Source organism: Littorina saxatilis, linkage group LG17, assembly GCF_037325665.1.
Source record: "Littorina saxatilis isolate snail1 linkage group LG17, US_GU_Lsax_2.0, whole genome shotgun sequence".
Lineage (NCBI taxonomy): Eukaryota > Metazoa > Mollusca > Gastropoda > Littorinimorpha > Littorinidae > Littorina > Littorina saxatilis.
In genome coordinates this window covers 12,717,033-12,733,372 of record NC_090261.1, presented here as the reverse complement: position 1 = coordinate 12,733,372, position 16,340 = coordinate 12,717,033, and the positions used below count along the sequence as shown (strand labels likewise).

Below are 16,340 nucleotides of genomic sequence, written 5' to 3'. Positions count from 1 at the left end.
GATTGAAATTTTGGCCAAGCAATCTTCGACGAAGGCCGGACTTTGGTATTGCATTTCAGCTTGATGGCTTAAAAAATAATTGATGAATTTGGTCATTAAAAATCGGAAACTTGTCATTAATTTTTTTTTAAACGATCCAAAAACAATTTCATCTTATTCTTCGTCATTTTCTGATTCCAAAAACATATACATATGTTATATTTGGATTACAAACAAGCTTTAAAAACTAAAAATATGAAAATTATGATTAAAATTAATTGTCCGAAATCGATTTAGAAACAATTTCATCTTATTCCTTGTCGGTCCCTGATTTCAAAAACATATAGATATGATATGTTTGGATTAAAAACAAACTCAGTACGCTAAAAAGAATAGAGATACAGAAACGCGTGTTATCATGCTCAGCGCGACCATTTAATACCGCACTATTCTGGCTTGTCGATTTCACTGCCTTTCCCACGAGCGGTGGACTGACGAAACTACGAGTATGCGGTCTTGGTGAAAAAATACAGTGCGTTCAGTTTCATTCTGTGAGTTCGACAGCTTGACTAAATGTTGTTATTTCGCCTTACGCCACTTGTTTTCTCCTCTCTGTGTCTCTGTCTGTGTATCTCTTTCTGTATGTCTGTCTGTCTGCATCTTTGAGTCTTGGAGACTTGAGTCTTGAGTTTGTCTTATGTGTCTGTCTGTCAGTGTCTCTGTCTCTCTCTGTCTCTCATTCTCTCTCCCTGTCTCTCTTTCTCTCTCTCCCTCTCTTTCTCTCTCTTTCACACACCCCTACCATCCCCCATCCCTCCCCACCTCTTTCCCCACCCTATTGTATTCTCACCCCCCCCCCCCCCCGCCCATCACCACCCCACCCCTTCGACCTCACGCCCCTCCATCCTTCCCACCTAGTCATCATGCAACATACATCGTTACCATCGAGGACAAAAAAAAGAAATAAGTAAGCTTATAGTTAACCCCTCGCAAGGAAATCCACGGCCGTACGTGTTTTGCCATACACAAATAGCTCGTTTCCCTTCAAAAAGCCTATACTTTGGAACAGAGAGTAGAAAAAGAAGCCTAAAAGTAGTCAAGGTGAACCGCAGTTCAAGCATTTACCTGGCCTAATGAGTTGGCAACATTCAGGCGGCGTCTACGAGCTAATCTGTCAAATTCCGTGCACAGGGTTGAAACGGGTGTGCAGTGGGCACACAATACACCTGTGGAAAAGAGGGATATGAAGACGTGCTTTTCTTGTTGCCATTAACACATAGTCCGCGTCAAGTCATGCACTTTTCGCATCACTACCCTTCGTTTCAGTCCCGCGTTGGCACTGTCGCTCAATAATTGCTTATCAGCTGACACTGTCCCCTCCGCCAAACAAAAACAAGTCGCGTAAGGCGAAATTACTACATTTAGTCAAGCTGTGGAACTCACAGAATGAAACTGAACGCACTGCATTTTTTCACAATTGTTATATGAAGTCTTATATCGCGCGCGTATCTCCAGACTCGGACTCAAGGCGCAGGGATCTATTTAATGACCGTAGTCCGCCGCTTGTGCAAAACGGAGTGAAACTGACGAGCCTGTTTAGCGCGGTAGTGGTTTCGCTGTGCTGCATAGCACGCATTTCTGTACCTCTCTTCGTTTTAACTTTCTGAGCGTGTTTTTAATGAGGCTTCGTCTTCAGCTCTAACACGCACGCAGACAGTCGGGCAGGTCTAATCTGCACCAGCGGTGTTGGAAGGTTTTGATTTAGAAACACTCGAATGTTACTTCGACGAGATAAACGAACCAAAAGACGAACGTGTGCCCCAAATTCGGAAAATATTCTTTCAAAACGGCACTGTAAAAACCATCAACATCGCTGTGAGAAAATAAACAATACAAACACAACCAGTTCCCCTTTGGAACATTTCGGGTGGACTTTCCCACGACCTGACCTATAAAAATCCTCCGTGTTCGTTCGCGCTTTGCATTCAATCTGTGTTAGTGCGCGTGCGTGTTTGTGTGTTTAGCTTTCGTTGGTATGTGCTGTTTGGTTCAAAATAAGTTTATCTTTTTTCATTGAAAGATTCAGAAACGTTGTTTGATACTTTGTTTAATGTATTCAACCAGAAAAGACACGAAACGTATTGAATCTATTTTCTGCGCGCATGCGTGTGTAGGGTATGTGTAAAAGGGCAATTGTGTTTTTCAGTCTTGTTTTGTGCCTGTTATTTCGTCCCCCAAAACTCATTTCTGTCTTTCTATGCCTATGCTGTGAGACATAATCGCTATTACGAGTTAGTCGTGTGACAGAGAGTTTTCTTGCACACTCGACTGCTGCTGTCTCACTTCCGCTACGCCGTCGTGAGACATCTACAGTCTCGTGTGCAAGAAAACTCTCTGTCACACACGACTAACTCGTAATAGTGGGTAATGTTCCATTCTTTGATGTGAAACGAAGGTTGCTCTGCACTAATTTGTGAATTTTTGCCGACCAAAATGGAGGGACACAAAGTAGGTAATTCACAATTATTTTACTCCACAGACATCCTTCTTCTCATAACAATCAATACATTGAAAAAGAGACCTACACTGAATTAAAGGAAGCTGCTCCAAGCTACCAACCTTTTCAGAGAGGGAGAAGCGTGGTGGTGGGTTAGAAATAAGTCAACATCGTGGTGAAAAGCGATAATTTTGACTTTGAAAATAGTCGCATTACATACAATCTGTGTCAAATGGCGAATTGTTGATGGACCGAGTTAATTTGGTACTCTGATCCAGAAGTTTACCCAACAATCCAAATGGTGTACGGCAGAATTTGTGGTTATGTGCGCGCAAAGATTTGTACACGAGGAAGGAAGGTGATTATGGGCATGGAAGAAACGTTTTTCGTTGATTAAAAAAAAAGCAAGTACTTATGAAACCTACAATATGCTGAATGAACTTATCATTGGTCGGTTCCTGGATGTTAACTTCAACAAGCTGAACTTGGTGATACGCTAAAACAAATAAAGCGCGAAGCCGTGTTTATATTACTGTGTGCGATCTAGCCTTTCCTGTACATCCTGAAGTTGCAAACTGGTTACAGCGAAAGATTAATTTCTGTTATCAAGCAGTGATGAATTTTCTTCTGAACATATTTGCTCTGTCTCTCTCTGTCTCTCTCTGTCTCTCTCTGTCTCTGTCTCTCTCTCTCTCTCTCTCTCTCTCTCTCTCTCTCTCTCTCTCTCTCTCTCTCGGATCTACGTTAATATCCGTGTAAATATGTGATTAGATTAGTCCCCTCTCTGGGCGAGGGCTGGTTGAAAAAAAGCTCGTTGTATTGCTTATGCCACAACCCTCGAAAAATAAAATTTGATTTGATTTGATCTCTCTCTCTCTCTCTCTCTCTCTCTCTCTCTCTCTCTCTCTCTCTCTCTCTCTCTCTCTCTCTCTCTCTCTCTCTCTCTCTCTCTCTCTCTCTCTCTCTCTCTCTCTCTCTCTCTCTCTCTCTCTCTCTCTCATGTACATGACGTACGAATTCGTGTTATGCCTGTAATGTGTACATAGTCCTGTGAACACACTTTTCATGCATTACCTGTGTCAAAGTCATGAGAGACACAGCTGTTTGCCAGTGCACATTTACAAGCGAAACCATTAAACGCTACACGAAGCTTGACACAAAGAACTGAAAAAGCAAGTTACCACGACAATGAATCCTCATTCCCAGCTGTTGCTGTAGGCCTACTTGCAAACTCGCTTGAAAGCGAATTGGCTTCGGATCAACATATTTCACCGAGTAGTTCATAAGCTGCATTATCAAGTGCGATAATCTGGCCACGGATAGCTCTTCTGCCTTTAGAAATGAACACCAGTACTGTTGAGAGGCATCGAAGGTCCTGGCTGACGAACAGGTAAAAAGCTTTATTGGTCTTTTGTGCTTTGAAAATGTGTTTTGCGTCGGTATCTGCATTTTACTCGTTGATCTTCAATTATCATTCTGTCGGTCGATTCTCGGCACTTGCATGCACGCGTTTAACCAGAAGGGCAGGAAAGCAGGTCTTCACTTGCAAACAGCTTCGTGCTTACACGCACGCACACACACACACACACACACACGTTCAAGCATATACGCGCACGCGCACACATGCACATACACGCACTGTCATAATCGGCGCATCAGACTCAACGTCACCAAGAAAGTGACATGGATAGCAGGGGATCAAGCAACGCGATTAATTCAATAAGTAAGTTAAAAAAAATAGATATAAGAAAATATTAAGTAAATAAAAAAGGATTAAAATGAATTAAATATACAGTATAACAAAATATAGAATCAAACAAACAAACAAACATGAACAAATCCAGCAAATGACAATAATTTCTCAAATGCACAGCATACCCTATTTGCATGAAGGTATAACATCCGACTGCAATAATATATGTAGAACCTCAGTAAAAAATGTTTAACATTTAAACAGTGCATAATGCAATCAGTACAGTACGATTGCATTGACATGTAAATGATGTACTTTAATGACTCACATAAGCGCTCCTACTGTGAATATTACTTTGAAACTACACAACGCTTGTACATGAAATGACTGGAAAGCATAGAAATATTATACGTGATTTGTATTTTTGAACAAAATATGACATTTTACATAAATCAAGACAGTCAATGTTCTTCGGTACCGCGCTAGCTGAAAGGTAAAAATAGGAGTATTTTATGTATTGTATAAAAACCCTGACGCGTTCATTAGGCCAAAAAAAAAGAAGAGGTGTGGTTAAGGTAACATAGCCAAAAAACATAGGGTAGGAATTAAGGTAGGCAATCACTTTTTTTTTTAAACTTCTTTTTCTAATGTGTACAAATTAAACCTACTTGACAGGGAAATAAGTGTGCGACTCGGGCGCTTTCGTTTTCATTGCGTTTTCTGCACTCGTTTTCTTGTGTGTGTGTTTTTTGTTGTTGACAAATGTAATAAAAAGTTATAGGGTCGGCCCCTAAAAATAGGGTAGGTCGGGTTACCGTAACCACACCTTTTTTTTTAGGCCTTACAAACAATTCTTAGATTCTTTGATGATAACAAACATGGATTTCTTTGTTAAGAGTAACAGATGATCGACTGTGAATAAGACTGTATAAGCTGTATGAGATTTGAAACTTAGTTGGACGCTGAAAGTTCTGCTGTTCTAAACCTTCCCCTCAAGGAAAGAGAGGATACGCAATATTAATTGTGATATCAGTGTTCTCCCATAGCTTATTTTGTGCTCGTGGCAATGATGTGATAAGTTGGCAACAGATGCTTTTTGGGGAAAGACAGGGCTATTAACTGCGTCATTCGGTCTAATGGTTTCTTACAATGCGGTTTTACTCATTGCTTATTTGTCCTACGCAGGGAGTAAAATATTGGCTCTTCCACGCGGGTACGTGCGCGTGCGTGTGTGATCGTGTGATGTAACATGTGTTTCGTTTTAGTGTGTACGTGCCCTTAGGCCTAAAAAAAAAATAGGTGTGGTTACGGTAACCCGACCTACCCTATTTTTAGGGGCCGACCCAATAACTTTTTATTACATTTGTCAAAAACAACAACAACAACAACAACAACAACAACAACAAAAAACAAAAACGAGTGCAGAAAACGCAATGAAAGCGAAAGCGCTCGAGTCCCACACTTATTTCCCTGTCAAGTAGGTTTAATTTGTACACATTAGAAAAAAAAAGTAAAACAAAACAAAAAGTGATTGCCTACCTTAATTCCTACCCTATGTTTTTTGGCTATGTTACCTTAACCACACCTCTTCTTTTTTTTTGGCCTTATGCATGGTATTGAACCTGTGTACCAGGCCGGGCACATTCAGCAGCTAGGCTGCAGCATGTTGTAGTATGTTGAGCTTTTGCGATTTTTAGGCGCCATTTTTCTTTGGTACTGAGACACAATTAACACATTGACCTGTCCATGTCATTTGTGCTTCTGATGTGACGTGTTTTAAATCAAGTCTTCCTGTTTTGTGTTGCACTTATTTTGGCTGCACTGACCTCAGGCCATTTACATAAAAAAGGACACCAAAACTTCTTCGTAGGAAAACTAACCTAGCGACGGTACAGTCAAGTGACCAACTTTTGATTAAAGGCTGCCCATAATTGAGCACGAAGTTGACTTTGTGAAGCCTTCGCGAAGTCCTTTTAGCGAAAATTCAGTGCCAAAGCTTCGCACAGCATACTACAGGAAGTCGGCTTCGCCCAATTAATTCGGCTTTGCCCAATTAATATCAGGGTTAATCTTTGCTCAAGAAAGGACAGGCAAAAGAAGGAGGATATAACGGTGAAATCATGTTGCTCCGCTTCGTATGCCAATAGGTTGTGAACCAAGACCAAGATGGGGCGACGCAGCAGAACAATGGTGCCGTATTCATTGCTGGTGTTATTGCTGTTCTCCCCCCTGTCCGTCGCCCACCCCCAGTGTCTTGACGCCAGCCCCCCATCTCCTGCCTCCTCCCCACTCACCCTGTGCACGCAGTACTCGGACTTTGGCTGCTGCACACCCGAGAAAGAAGCCAAGCTCTTGGAGCAATACCAGCTCGTGCAGCACAGGATGCTTCAAGGTGACTGGAAGAGGTGTCAAGGTCACGTCAAGGGTCTGCTGTGTCAGCAGTGCACTCCTCTAGCGGCGCACGTGTTTGACGCTGAATCGAGCACGAGCAATGCTGACCCGCGCGTGCTGCCTGGGCTGTGTACGGACTACTGTCACCAGTTCTACGACAAGTGTCGCGACATTGTCTGGTTTCTGGACCCCAACCTCGCAGCCAGCGCGGCCTTCCACAACAAAACTTCCTTCTGTCAGAAGACCTCCATCTCCGACATGGGCTACTGTTACCCAAAGTTCGTCTACAAGAACGAGGAGACATCAAAACCTGCAGTACAGTCTTCCGCCAGTTCCGAGACAGGCTGTCTATGTCTGAAGCGCGTGGCGGATAAGCTAGCCAACCCCATCTTCGCACGTCACGCCGGAGACAACTCTGGTCGACTCTTCGTGGGCGAGCAGCGCGGGTTGGTTTACATAATCTACCCCCAAACCAAGCAAAGACTTCCCTCCCCGTTTCTAGACGTCTCCAGCAAGGTTATCCTCGTCAGTTACTTCGGGGACGAGCGAGGCTTGGGAGGGATGGCCTTCCACCTTAACTTTTCCACCAACGGCCGTGTTTTCGTGTACTACAATGTTCCACTGAGTGCAGAGGAGAGTCGGAAGCTAAGGGGAAAGTTCGGGTTGCGGAAATGGGATCACAAATCTGTGTTGAGCGAGATGCACGTGCTGGCCGATGACCCCAACAAGGTTGACCCTGCCTCTGAGAAAGTTCTGCTTGAGGTTGATCAGCCCTACGCCAACCACAACGGTGGGGAGGTAAGGGGACTTGATTCCTTTGGGATTTGTTGATGTTGTTCTTTTCGCTGTTTAAAGTAGTGCTAAAGTAGTGCCTTTTTGTTGTTGCTTGAGTGTGTGTTTTTTTATAGTTTGTTACAGTTTGAAAGTTTAACGTTTAGTTACAATGAAACCATCTATTTTGATCAGTCATCATGATTTTGAACATCTATAGACCACTTCGTTCTAGATATCGTACATTCTTTGTTCTTTTACTTTGTTTTTCTTTAACTTTGTGGATGATTTTGGTCTTTATTCAGTTTCGCCATTAGCATCGTTATCACTATCATCCCTCCTCCACTCCCACTGCTCATCAGCATTAGCAGCAACAGTAGTATTGCAGTGGTAACCAATTGTCGAACTTGTTTGATGTCTTGTTGTTTTTACACCCCCAGTATAGGGGTGTGTATAGGTTTCGGTCGATGTGTTTGTTTGTTTGTGTGTTTGTGTTCGCATATAGATCTCAAGAATGAACGGACCGATCGTCACCAAACTTGGTGAACAGGTTCTATACATTCCTGAGACGGTCCTTACAAAACTTGGGACCGGTCAAACACACGGTTATGGAGTTATTGGTGGATTAAGATTCTACAAGGACTTATAGAGGGACATATTAATGGTCAAAGGGAAATAACCACACTTGTTAGCAGTGCCTGCTCAGTTGGTGGCAGTGAGAATGGTAAGGACGGGGGTGTTTTTCCTACCTCGGAGGAATTTCTTGTTTCTGTTCTTTTTCCAGTTATTCTTCTTGGATGATGGGTACCTGTATCTTTTCTTGGGGGATGGAGGATACGCCGGGGATCCACACAACAGTGCACAAAATACGTATGTTAACCCCCCAAACACCTTTATTTTGGTAAAAGTTACATTTTTGTCGAGGTCCATCGCCAAAGCAAGATATCTTAATGTAAATGCAATGCATACTTAATGCATACTTACGTATGTCCGGAGATGCTCCATCACTCTGAGAAATTGCCGGTTAAGAACAGTCAGTTGGCAACTCTTAATGTAACTGCAATGCATACTTAAGAACAATAAGAACAGGTAATAAAACCGTGCTTTAAGCACTAAAAAAACAAAAACACCGGAGACCATACACAAAACAGTTGAGAGCTTTAAAACAATGTCAGCTGTCTCAAAGCAGATCAAATATGAAAGAAATGTAGAGATAACCATCACCAGCCAACGACACAAAATCAACGGCAATATCGCAAAAAGTAACAGCGAAAATAGTTCCATCATGTAGACAGATGTACAAACCAAGCTTTTCTGTAAAAGTGTGTGTGAACGTCTAACACTACTGAACCGTTACCCGTGTCGTACGGTATCTTATGCTAAATGACCAAAAAATGAGTTCTTTCTCGTGTTCCAACTACTTTTCTCCTACAGATCAAGATTACTGGGAAAAGTGTTACGACTAGATGTTGACACCCCCAGTGACAACCCCCAGCGTGCTTACAGCATACCCCCTGACAACCCCTTTGTGCACGAGGCTGGTGCCAGACCTGAGATCTTTGCATATGGGGTGCGCAACATATGGCGTTGTGGGGTGGATATGGGTGACCCTCAGACAGGTAAGTCATGAGTTTTGTTTTCATGTGAAAGAAGTGAAGAGAGAGAGGGAGAGGGAGAGGGAGAGATAATACGGATAGTTTATTGGCATTGTTTAAATGTCTTTTTCAAAATACCCTTATATCAAATGTATTCTTTCCCCGGAAAGAGAATGGAAAAAGAGTAAGAGAGAGCCGAAACAACAGCAAGACTAATAAACAATATTTTGATCTTCTGCCAATCATTCTATTCCATAATTTGCTTCACCCTGAATACCGAGATCAGTGATGCAACATCATAATGATGTTTTCAGGGTCGGGACGTGGCCGCGTGCTGTGTGGTGATGTTGGACAGTCGCTTTATGAAGAGGTTGACCTGCTCAAAAAGGGAGCCAACTACGGATGGAGGGCGAGAGAGGGATACGAGTGCTATGACAAAACCGTGTGCAACCAGATAGGTGAGTGTATGCAAGAAGCAAACAAGCACAAAAACAAACAAACTTAAAGTTTGAGAATTTAAAAAAACCCATCATTATATGAAGCACTTCATGTTGTCAAGAACCTTCTGAAAGGTTAAAAAAAAAGCAATCGTTTTGGAAGAAGTAGAGATAGTCTCGCGAAGAGGCGAGTGGGGTGGGTGATCGCTGGGGGGGGGGGGGGGGGGGGAGGCGGAGGTGTATGTGCAAATAAGAAAAACTAGAAAGGGGGAAAGGTGGAAGCATACACAGATCTTTTCATCGATGTTTCTCTAAAGCCAACGTACGTCTGTTTGTTCACTCTTCTCTTGTGTTCGTCAATGAATAAAAACAAATGACTGAAATGAGCGGCAGGGGGAGGGAAGGAAGGCTAGGGGTTACAATGATGGCCTCCGAAAGTGACGAGAAAGGGATAAGAAATGCCCACACAATCCATAAGAACATTGTTTTACTCAGTGCTTTCTTTGTCGATCTAAAAGTGTGACCTCAGAGTGTTGTGTCCAGGTGAGGAGGACCTGCCGGTGTTCGTGTACAACCACACTGTAGGACAGTCAATCACCGGGGGTCAGTTCTACAGGGGCTGCCGCAGTCCCTCCCTCAACGGAAAATATATCTACGGTGATTACCAGAGCAAGTGAGTGCATTGTAGCATACGTACGGTTGACTGCACTCTTTGGCACTAAAGCCTTCAAAGAAACATGGAAACAATGCTTTTCTACTTTAATTACATACGTACGGTTTTATTTGCTCTTGAGTGCTAACGCCATAAAAAAGTGCGTTTTATTCGTCCCCAGAGCTAAAGAAACAGGACCTTAAAATATGTTTCATAGCCCACTGAAAAATATTGCTCCAACCCCAAGGCAAAGATGACCTTATTTGAAGATATCTCTTCCTATTTTCATGTTTTTAGCCCTTTGATTTAGCTACATGTTTTGTTCTTCATGCCACGATTTATCCTCAATGTGTGGGGCTTGGAAATTGTACATGTAGTACAGTATTAGGCAGGAGAGCACAACAAACCCTACTCCCAGCCCCCAAACCACTCCGTGTCAAATGCCTGCGGATGTATCCGTTTTGAACCAAATCTGATAACACAGCAGAGAATGGTACAAACCTAGCTGGGTCCACAAACATGTAAATTGCACCAGTCTCTCTCAGGGACAAGCTGTCAGTGCTAGTTAGCATATACACCTCACCTGTGGATATAATAATATAATAATAGTATAATGCATGAAGAACAAAACAATCATATAGCTAAATCAAAGAGAAAAGCACGTGAAAACAGGAACAGATTTCTTCAAATAAGGTCATCTTTTGCCGGGCATGGAAAAAATCCATGTTCAATATCACAACGTGTTTGAGATTAACATTTCTTTTGCAATGATTCTCTTACAGAGTAAAACGTTTATTCGCCTTGGAAGAGACAGAAGCAGGACAATGGCGGAATTCTGACGTCACAATGTGCGGTGCGGACATGTGCACTGCGCCACTGACCAACGTAGTGGACCAGTATATACTGTCCTTTGACCTAGACCAACAGGGTATGTTGAGACACGATAATAAACATATACTAACTAGTAGTACATGTGTCAATCATGATGTTATTTAATCGTGCGGTATAACTTTTTGTCTGGAACACAAAGAATATGATAAACAAGCTGACATTCATTACGTAACAATATAATGAATGCCAGGCCTGTCTTTGCGGCGATCATTTACCCAAGTGTTATTAAAAAGAAGCAATTGCACAACCAGTATTTATATTTTTTAACGTCTGCCTATCAAAAATACCAGGACGGCAGAGTGACATCCAAAATGTAAGCTATTAAAGTGTCAGTTTAGAGGAACGATAAATTGTTTTTAAACTGAAGGTGATGCGATGGTATTTAGGACTGGACAAGGATGGAGAGGAAGGGGGAAGGAATGGAGATAGCGGATGTGGGCGAGACCTAGAAGTAAGGAGGGAGGGGGAGGGTGTTGTAGTGGAGGTTTTGGCGCCAACGATTCTGGCGAGAGTGCCAGAGGATATACGCTCTTGCATTAGCGGCAAAGCAGCAGCAGCAGCAGCATTGAAGTGCGCGCGTCAGCAATTGAACATCATTTTGTGAGATCATGTCCGAAATAGAAGAATGGTGTAAGGAGTCAAACCTTCCTTCAGCGGTGATCAGCGTCCTCGTCAAAGAGGGGTTCGATTCGTTGGCAGCCCTCAAATGTGTCGAGCCGGAGGATTTGGACTCTCTGAGTGCCAACATAAAAAGGGGGCATCTTGCCCTGCTTCGGGCAGGGATTAAAACCCTGCAAGCAAAAGATGGGGGAGGCCCCATGAGCAACGACACCGCCAGAGGTGCCAGTGGTTTGGCGGAATTGCTAGCGCGACTCTAGGCGGAGGGTGACACCCGATCTAACTTCGGCTTTGTATTGGGTAATTTGATTGTCACCCCTCCGCCTAGAGACACCTCCTCCTCCACAGCCAACGAGGTTGAAACGAAGTTGATGATTTTCAATCCCTCACCTTTTGGTCTTGCCAGCGTCACTGGCGAACCCTCCACATTGAGTCGCCCCAGCAATTCCGCCAAACATCTGAGTACATCTCTGGGGTGAGAGTCTGTGTGTGGCCGTAGTGTGATTGTGTGTGTGAATGGGGAGTGGCCCGTAAGGGCGGACAGGGGAAGATGAGGGGAGGTGAGGGGGGGGGGGGGATGCGTCAAGGAGCGGAAGTTTAATCATTACAATACCGGTCGTAGCCAGGTTCAAATAAGCGTTTTTCATTAAAATAGTGAATCAAATTTGATTGTTCCACGCCTATGCTCAAACTTTGCAAAAAAACCAGCTCCCAATATGTATCTGCTGTAAAGCAAATCCGTGTGTACATAAATTGTGGCGATCTTCCCGAGATATTAATATGGGACATTGTCGTGTGTGGAAACATACGAGTATGCAAGATTTTCTACCAAGCGGACAAAGCCAGTACATCTGGACCTATATTTAATTTTAACTTAATAGTTTGCACAACTCAAGTTTTGCATTATATCCACAGGTGAGGTGTATATGCTAACTAGCAGCGACAGCTTGTCTCGGAGGGAGACTGGTGCTATTTACATGTTTGTGGACCCAGCCAGGTGAGTACCATTCTGAGTTGAAACATTGTGTCTGCGTCTCTCTGTCTTACTTTCTCTGTTAATCTATCTGCCTGCCTGCCTGTGTCTGTCTGTCTGTCTGTCTGTCTGTCTCTGTCTGTCTGTCTGTGTCTGTCTGTCTGTCTGTCTCTGTCTGTCTGTCTGTCTGTCTCTCTCTCTGTCTCTGTCTCTGTCTCTCACTCTCTCTCTCTCTGTCTCTCTCTCTTCAATTTTAATTGTTCTCTCTCTTTTGCATTTTCACCCTCCAGAAGTTGTAAAAGAGCTTTAGAAATTGATTTTAAATTTTGTGTCAGAAAAGAAACATATCTAACAAAAACTGTGGACAAACGAGAAAAGGGAAAATAAGTCCAATCTGGATATCATGCCTGGATGGCTACACGGCTTGTCCTTTTGTTGTTGTTCTTTTTGTTGTTGTGCTTGTGCTTGTTCTTCTTGTTCTTGTTCTTCTTCTAGTTCTTGTTGTTCGTTGTTGTTGTTTTTCAAATACTTTGTCGTTCTCTCCCGTTGTAAGTTTTGTAAGTCTACTCAAAGGTTCTATGATATATATTTGTTTTACTTTTGCAGTAACAAAACCGCGGGGGACTGTGCAGTAATCGGTACACAGCAGCAGACACAAACGTTTCAAGGTCGACCATGATGTGAAGTCCTGAGTCGTATCAAGATCTGGTTAAACCAGGCCGATATTTTTGAACATGTCTTGGAAAGTGAGCAAGGGATCCTGCGAGAGCGCTGACGTGTTTTGCAGGAGAACAAAATCAGAGAAAAGATTGGGACTGTTGTGACCAGTGTATAATAAATCAATGTAAGACAACAACAACAACAAAATAACAACAAGTCGCGTAAGGCGAAAATACAACATTTAGTCAAGCTCAGTCGAACTCACAGAATGAAACTGAACGCATTGCATTATTTCCGCAAGACCGTACACTCGTAGCATCGTCTGTCCACCGCTCGTGGCAAAGGCAGTGAAATTAACAATCCAGAAAAGCGCGGTAGCGGTTGCGCTGAGGATAGCACGCTTTTCTATATCTCTATTCTTTTTAACTCTCTGAACGTGTTTTTAATCCAAACATATCATATCTATATGATTTTGGAATCAGGAACGGACAAGAAATAAGATGAAATTGTTTTTAAATCGATTTCGGAAATTTAATTTTAATCATAATTTTTAATTTTTGACTCACATGCGAAGCAAAAGTGAGTCTATGTACTCACCCGAGTCGGCCGTCCGGCCGGCCGTCCGGCCGGCCGTCCGGAAAACTTTAACGTTGGATATTTCTTGGACACTATTCAGTCTATCAGTACCAAATTTGGCAAGATGGTGTATGATGACAAGGCCCCAAAAAACATACATAGCATCTTGACCTTGCTTCAAGGTCAAGGTCGCAGGGGCCATGAATGTTGTCTAAAAAACAGCTATTTTTCACATTTTTCCCATTTTCTCTGAAGTTTTTGAGATTGAATACCTCACCTATATATGATATATAGGGCAAAGTAAGCCCCATCTTTTGATACCAGTTTGGTTTACCTTGCTTCAAGGTCAAGGTCACAGGAGCTCTTCAAAGTTGGATTGTATACATATTTTGAAGTGACCTTGACCCTGAACTATGGAAGATAACTGTTTCAAACTTAAAAATTATGTGGGGCACATGTTATGCTTTCATCATGTGACACATTTGGTCACATATGATCAAGGTCAAGGTCACTTTGACCCTTATGAAATGTGACCAAAATAAGGTAGTGAACCACTAAAAGTGACCATATCTCATGGTAGAAAGAGCCAATAAGCACCATTGTACTTCCTATGTCTTGAATTAACAGCTTTGTGTTGCATGACCTTGGATGACCTTGACCTTGGGTCAAGGTCACATGTATTTTGGTAGGAAAAATGTGTAAAGCAGTTCTTAGTGTATGATGTCATTGCTAGGTTTAGTTATTTGACCTTGACTCTGAAGGTCAAGGTCATGTAATGGTCAAGGTCAAGCATGTGAGTCGTATGGGCTTTGCCCTTCTTGTTTAATTTGTCAGAGCTTGTTTTTAATCCGAATATATTAACATATTTATATGTTTTTAGAATCAGAAAATGATGAAGAATACGATAAACGTAAGTTTGGATCGTTTTATAAAAAAATAGTTTTAATTACAATATTTAGATTTTTAATGACCAAAGTCATTAATTAATTTTTAAGCCTCCAAGCTGAAATGTAATACCAAAGTCCGGCCTTCGTCGAAGATTGCTTGGCCAAAATTTCAATCAATTTTATTGAAAAATGAGGGTGTGACAGTGCCGCCTCAACTTTTTCAAAATGCCGGATATGACGTCATCAAAGACATTTATCGAAAAAATGAAAAAAATATCTGGGGATATCATACCCAGGAACTCTCATGAAAAATTTCATAAAGATCGGTCCAGTAGTTTACTCTGAATCGCTCTACACACACACACACAAGACGACACACACACACACACACACACACACACACACACACACACACACACAACTGAACACACATACACACACACACACACACGCACACACACACACACACACACACACAGTGACACACACACACACACACACACCACGACCCTCGTCTCGATTCCCCCCTCTATGTTAAAACATTTAGTCAAAACTTGACTAAATGTAAAAAAGACAGCATGTGTACACCCTCTTTAACTGAACAAAATCAAACAAAATGGAAGAACTTCGCTCGCTGGAAAATCAAAAGCGGGAAGTACATGTATGAAAATAAACACAGATTCTTTATTCATTTCTTAATGCACGCGTGCGAGTTCGTTTCTTGACTGGTTTGAGTGTTTGCGTGCATGTTTTCAAACAAAAATATTTTTATTTTCCTTTGTGAGTCATGCATTCATGTTTTTGCTCGGTTGCACTTAGTTTCGTGGTTTAAATTAATTTTTATTTAATCTGGGGTTGGGGCGGGAGTTTTTTTAATTGGTTGATTGGTTGGTTGTGACCTTAGCACTTGTAGCAAAGCAAAACAAAAAGAAAAGAAGAACACAAATCAGTCAGTGGTCTGTAAAAAAAACCAGCAGTTACATCCTACAAGTAACGCAGTTTGCTGTGAACAAACTTAACACATCCCTATGACATTTATAACTTTCGAGCTTTCGCTTGAAATAAAACTAGTATAAAGTATCATACTTTTGCGGTCAAGCTTTTTCGCTTCCAAAGTTCGCCTTTGCAACAATCACCAAGAAATTAAGGCGTAAGGGTCACCCAGATTGTCGGACCAAAACTGTAATTTTTTTATTCAGTCACTTGCAATCAATGAATTGGCTTGATGTTTGGTAGTTTTCTTCAAAAATCATTATATTTTCAGAAAACATCAAGTTTGAATACCTACATTAAGTAGAACAACTGACAAAATTATTTAATTCGTAAAATAATGGGCAAAATAAACCTGCAAAAATGCTAATTTTAGCATTTTTGAAATATCTCTTGGGGAAAAACTATGTGTCCAATTGAAAAATAAATTGGCACTCATATTTAAAGCATCATTACCTACAGTATGTTCTAAAAGCTTTCTGTTTTGTTGGAAATGTTGCTTTTAGTAGCATTAGCAAAAGAATACTATAATTCTATATTATTATGATATTGATCACACAATAAAAAAAATCTATTTTTCTGATTATCAGCTTCATTCTAGAACAAACTATAGCCAGTCAAGTGAACATTTGATGTGCAAAGTTTCAATGGAATAGGTGAATATTTAAAAAAGTTTTTCATTCAGACAGTGCAGCTGCCTGTGATTTCGCGCGAACTTTCACCACATAAA

The 16,340-nt window shown here is 41.8% G+C and overlaps 2 protein-coding genes across 3 annotated transcripts in view; one reads left to right on the top strand and one right to left on the bottom strand.

Moving 5' to 3' along the window:
• LOC138952866 (transmembrane protein 196-like) overlaps positions 1-3,782 on the bottom strand; it is a 47,961-nt gene extending 44,179 nt beyond the window's left edge. Inside the window, exon 1 of the mRNA XM_070324608.1 lies at positions 3,658-3,782. The gene's annotated coding sequence lies outside the window, so the exon portion shown is untranslated. The remainder of the gene's footprint in view (positions 1-3,657) is intronic.
• LOC138952864 (HHIP-like protein 1) lies at positions 3,593-15,319 on the top strand. 2 transcript variants are annotated; one of them, XM_070324603.1, is made up of 9 exons: positions 3,593-3,866; positions 6,317-7,358; positions 8,116-8,201; positions 8,766-8,950; positions 9,241-9,384; positions 9,907-10,036; positions 10,798-10,943; positions 12,440-12,521; positions 13,104-15,319. In XM_070324603.1, the coding sequence occupies exons 2-9, from the start codon at positions 6,336-6,338 to the stop codon at positions 13,174-13,176; spliced, it is 1,869 nt and encodes a 622-aa protein (XP_070180704.1). In that variant the 5' UTR covers positions 3,593-3,866; positions 6,317-6,335; the 3' UTR covers positions 13,177-15,319. The 2 variants fall into 2 exon arrangements, with proteins under 2 accessions (XP_070180704.1, XP_070180706.1); XM_070324605.1 differs by lacking the exon at positions 3,593-3,866 and having other exon boundaries at positions 5,809-7,358.
• The last annotated feature ends 1,021 nt before the right edge of the window (positions 15,320-16,340 follow it).